Source organism: Lipotes vexillifer, unplaced genomic scaffold (assembly GCF_000442215.2).
Source record: "Lipotes vexillifer unplaced genomic scaffold, Lipotes_vexillifer_v1.1 scaffold496, whole genome shotgun sequence".
Classification (NCBI taxonomy): domain Eukaryota; kingdom Metazoa; phylum Chordata; class Mammalia; order Artiodactyla; family Lipotidae; genus Lipotes; species Lipotes vexillifer.
Window position 1 is genome coordinate 9,152,816 of NW_006786690.1, and position 5,198 is coordinate 9,158,013.

Below are 5,198 nucleotides of genomic sequence, written 5' to 3' on the forward strand. Positions count from 1 at the left end.
GCGGAGCACAGGCTCCAGACGTGCAGGCTCAGCGGCCATGGCTCACAGGCCCAGCCGCTCCGCGGCATGTGGGATCCTCCCGGACCAGGGCGCGAACCCGCGTCCCCTGCATCGGCAGGGGGGCACTCAACCCCTGCGCCACCAGGGAAGCCCCTGTAGCACTTCTTGATGAGGAGTTTGATAATGTTCATCACCTGCCAGGTTTTGGGGAGATGGCAGTGTAGTTGTTGGGGGTTCGGTGTGGTTTTAATCTGAAACCTCTAGCCCCGCCCAAGTCGTCTGGCAAGTTCCGCCCCCTTTGGGATAGACTCTCACTTCATCCTGATTTGTTCTCTTCTCCTTTTCCCAGTGTGTTTATTCATCTAAAAGAGACCCCACCCCACCCCAAGAGCCCTAGAGCCCGAGTGGGGTGGGGCAGGGAGATCTGGGGCCCTGAGGCTTCTGGCTCTAAGGGCTTCTGCAGTTTGGGCCTGCGCGGGACAGCATTTGGGCTTCAGAAGCAGCCCATTGGCCCTGTGCTGTGTTGTTTGGAATGGAGTTTTTAGTGGGACCAGCTTGATTTTAATGCTAGTAGGTCACACCCTGCAGGGAGCCCACGGGAAGTGCCCTGGGCTGCTGGGTGGGTGAGGTGCAGCGCTGGGCTGCCGCCCCCAGCGGTGACAGCCTCTGCCCGTTTGCAGGAAGAGCAGCATCATCGTGGCTGCAGACGAGAGCACGATCAGCTGGGGCCCGTCGCCAACCTTTGGGGAACTGGTAAGCTGGTCCGCCTGGCGGAGGCTGAGCCCTCTCTGGGTTCCCTGAACCACCCCTGAAAACTCGCAGGAGAGTGCGTGCGTGCGTGTGCGCGTGCCTGTGCGTGTGCGCGTGCGCGTGTGTTTCCTTGTTGCATGAAGATCTGCGGTATTCCCTAATGTTTAGATCACTTGAGGTTTCACGAGTGTTCCTTTGCTCCTCAAATAATTGTGAAAGTTCTTCTGTCCACATTGTTAAGTTGAAATGGGGAAGTTTCAGATCCCATTTCCCCTCATGTTTTGTAAACCGTTATTGTGGGATGATGTCAGTAGGAAAGAGGATGGTTTCTCTTCCCTCTCCCCAGGAGTTTCAATCGACAGGAACAGCTTGTCCTTTTAAACGGGTGGGGTCAGTTGTGACCGTGCATTGAATCTTTCTGGTTTCCAGCCTCTTGGGGACATTCTTCTCTTTTTTTTCCCAAATAAGTTTGTCTGTGTTCCTGCTTTTAATCTCAGTCACTTGAGTGACTAGAACCCATGGCCCTCGGATTCCCCCACAGCTTTGGCCTCCTCAACCAAACGTGTGATTCTTAGCTTCTGGGGCGTGGTGAGTCCTTAACTTTTAACGTCTTCCTCAAGAACAGCCGGGCTATGGAGCTCATCCTGACGGTCTACCTGTTCTACCTGCAATTTGATCGTCAGCCTGGCTCTTTTATTTCCTGCTGGGAACTCGGCCTATTTTCCCTTCCCTCTGCTCTCATGGGTAGGAGCTGATGGGGTGATGGAAGGAGGCGGGTGCTTCTTGACCCCCTGCGCCATCTCCAGGGCTGGGGGCCTGAACATGCCTTTTCCTCGGAGCTGTGCGTCCGCTTTCAGTCTGGTGGCTTCAGAGGGGGCCCCACGTGCCGCAGACGCTGGGGGGCCCTTCAGAGGTGGCCCCATATGTGGAAGCTTGAAAGAGACTGAGAACCTGGCCCAGTTTTTTTCTTTTAATTTATTTGTTTATTTTATTTTTGGCTGTGTTGGGTCTTTTGTTGCTGCACGCGGGCTTTCTTTAGTTGCGTCGAGCAGGGGCTACTCTTTGTTGTGGTGCAGGGGCTTCTCATTGCGGTGGCTTCTCTTGTTGGCGGAGCACAGGCTCTAGGCGTGAGGTCTTCAGTAGTTGTGGCGTGCAAGCTCAGTAGTTGTGGCTCGCAGGCTCTAGAGCACAGGCACAGTAGTTGTGGCGCACGGGCTTAGTTGCTCCGCGGCATGTGGGATCTTCCCGGACCAGGGCTTGAACCCGTGTCTCCTACCTTGGCAGGTGGATTCTTAACCACTGCGCCATCAGGGAAGCCCCCTTGCCCAGTTTTTATGGGTTGTTCTTAGAGAAGGACAGATGTTCCTAGGGCCTATCAGACATAGACTCTGAGTATCGATTTGGAGACTAGAGGGGAACGAGGGGGACTTTGGGGGCAGCCTCTCAGGTGAGGAGTTGGCGTGGCACTTGGCCGGTGGCAGCTGAAGCTCATCTGCCATGTAGGCCCCTCTTTGAGCTGAGCTGAGGGACCTGTCCACCTTGAAATCGCCCATCTTCACACCACAGCACATGACAGAACCCCCCCGCCCCCCAAGCAGTCCTTGACCGTCCCTTCCATCTCCGGTGTCCTGGAGTCATTGCTGATCATGGACACAGGTGGGGACGGGGCCAGCCAGCACTCCTTGTGACCTGGTGGCCCTGAAGGGCCGCAGTTGGCATTTCTTCCTGCCCTCGCCATGGTGTCATTTGACCAGTGACTCTCCGTAAAAGGTGTCCTCATCACATAAACCCCTATAGCTTACGTCTTAGCGACTCGGGCCTGGGGTTAGGAACCGGTCACCTGCTGGCACCTGTGGATTCTTGTTGCTGTCCGGGCCTGGCTTTGGGTCTGAGACAGCGGGGCTTGGTCACAGAGGCTTCCGGGTCCGTGGGAGATCCAGCCACATGGTGAGGTTCCCTCTTTCTGACTGGTGTTAGTGACCCGGGTTCTGTGAGCATCCCTCTGTTTGCCTCACCAGGGCTATGGGGATCACAAGCCCAAGTCTTCCACTGCAGCTCAGGAGGTGAAGACGCTCGATGGCATCTTCACGGAGCAGGTGAGTGAGGAGCCCTGGGCCTGGGAGGTGGGGCGCAGGAGCAGAGAGAAAAGAGCAGAGCCGAATCGTGCCTCTTCCTGCTTCTGCTCTTTGCAGCCCGCTTGAGCCTCATCTGACATCTCCTTGCGTAGCTTTCCTGTGCCCCGTGCTAGAGTTTTCTGCTGGGTGACGGGGAAGGCACAGAGGTGTGCTGGCTAGGCCCCGTGGCTGCTGTCACCCTGAGGGACACCGGCCAGAGTCCAGCCATAGCAGATTTGCTCCAGGCCGAGTGCATCACTCACGTCAGCTTGGTACCTTCACCCAAGACTCTATACAGCATTAGGCTGTGGGCAGCTGGTGGGGCGAGGCCTCTCACCAGGCTGCCAGCCCTTGTCACCAATACGCACGTGGGGCTTGTGCCCTTGCACAAGCCAGGGCTGTGGTCCAGAGAGGCACAGGGAGCAGGGAGCACGGTCCCGAGTCCCCGCAGCCTCTGCAGGCAGTCGGCAACCAAACGCTGCTTGGGGGTCCTCCTTCCACCTTGTCTCCCGGGACAGCCCAGAGGGCAGGCTAGCAGGACATTGGTGGCAGGTCACGTTGACACTGGTGGTCCTCAGCAAAGGGCTATCTTGAGCTTTTCAGGATGCCTCTGTTTTGACCTCTATACTGAGCCCCGTTGGCGAGCCCAGCTTTCCTGTGTCCCGTCGTCTGCTTTGGGCTTGTCGGCCCCAAACTCTGCCTAGCCGAAGCACCCTTGCCCACCCAGCGCTGGTTTTTTCCCCCAGGTTGCCATGGGTTACTCACACTCCTTGGTGATAGCGAGAGACGAAAGTGAGACGGAGAAGGAGAAGGTCAAGAAACTGCCGGAGTACAACCCCCGGACCCTCTGATGCTCCCGGAGCCTCTCCAGCTCCACACCTCTCGCGGCAGCTGTCATTTCCACGTGCACTGGGACGGGAAGTCAAACGAGGAATTTTCAAAAGCAAAAGTTGACCGAAGGTGCATTTTTGTTAAGACTCCCTGAGGTTCCGTTTTTATAAGTGATTCAACGTCAACTACCTTTCCTGTATGCTTTCCAAAGTGTTTTTTTTTTTTCCCCTCTTAATGATTAATTAAAATATTTGCTCATAGTTGACTTACCATTCCTACAAAAGAGGCAGAAACTTTGAGCAATCTAGGTTTGTTTTTTGTTTTTTTTTTAAGTTTTCCTTTTCTACCCCGCTCTCCTACATACACTTGTCAAAAACACCCCTTCCCGGTTGTGATTAGCATTGTGAGCCCAGTGGGTGCTACCTGGGAGAGGAGTCGCCACACGCTCAGAAAAAAATGTCCCTTGTGGGAGCCGGCAGCGTCTAGGCAAAGACCATCCCTGGTGGTCAGTCTCCATCCAAAATGGCGCCCGTGTGCTCGGAAGCATCTGGGTCACTTCTCTCCTGCTTTTCCTTCGAGCCCGGCTCAGGCCGTGTGTGTTGTGCTTCTCCCTTTGGCTGCTTCTAAGCCCCCCGCCGCCTTTTGGCCGCGACATTAATAGAATCTGCCGTTTTCCCCCCTGGTGGGGGATCTGTGTTTAGCCATTTATATCTGCTTTAGCTGTAAAAGAAGTCCAAATGAAAATCAGGTGATTGTGGAACCAGTGGGGACTTGCGGGGGTGGGCAGACGTGGGGACAGTGTATCTGGTTCCAGATCCAGCTCGAAGGCTCCTCTGAGCCGGGGCCGCCTCGCCAGCACTCGCTATTAGAGATTGACCAGCCAGCAGGAAAAAGTGCATTCTGGAGTCCTTGCAAAGAAGGATCAGCCCTTTGTGTACCAGCCTTTATCGCCTTTGTGCTTCTGTCTTTATTCCGAACCCCTTCCCCCTCGCTGGATCCTGCTGGAAGGGGCCCGGTCTGTTCCTGAGGCCCGGGTCCCTGTTCCGCTAACCCAGCTCTCTAGTCACGTTTGCTTGGCTGTGTAACCAAATAGTTGGGATCACGGAAGAAGTCCCCTTCCCTGCGTGTCAGCACAGAGGCTGTGACTGCCACCCCGGCTCCCCGCCAAGTGCCCTGTGCCCGAACCCGTCCCCGGCGTCGCGCTGCGTGAGTTATGAGGTGCCTTTCCCAGAACCCTCCTCTCGCTTGGACCCAAGAGAGGCGACAGCTCTGGCTGGGGCTCTTGGTTTCGAGAGGGTCTGGACTGGTTTGGGTGCTTTAAAATAGATTTTTTAGTTCAGTGGTGCTTATGGGGGAAACGGGGATAGAACTTCAGTGTGAGACTTGGGTGATGGGAAAGTTAAATATTGGTCTTTTTTATTATTTTTTGCTTTGCTATTGTTACCACTTTTGTCTCCGTGTTAAAATGCCAAAAATGATCTAGTCGTTGTTGCTTCTTTCCCT

The 5,198-nt window shown here is 55.2% G+C and overlaps 1 protein-coding gene across 2 annotated transcripts in view; it reads left to right on the forward strand.

Annotated features, from left to right (window-relative positions):
* The window catches only part of RCC2 (regulator of chromosome condensation 2), a 26,367-nt gene extending 22,412 nt beyond the window's left edge, over positions 1-3,955 (forward strand). The window contains exons 11-13 of one of the 2 annotated variants that reach the window (XM_007459256.1): positions 681-753; positions 2,769-2,846; positions 3,611-3,955. In XM_007459256.1, coding sequence (XP_007459318.1) covers positions 681-753; positions 2,769-2,846; positions 3,611-3,715 — 256 coding nt within the window. In that variant the 3' untranslated portion in view covers positions 3,716-3,955. The remainder of the gene's footprint in view (positions 1-680; positions 754-2,768; positions 2,847-3,610) is intronic. The other variant, XM_007459257.1, reaches the window with a different exon arrangement.
* The last annotated feature ends 1,243 nt before the right edge of the window (positions 3,956-5,198 follow it).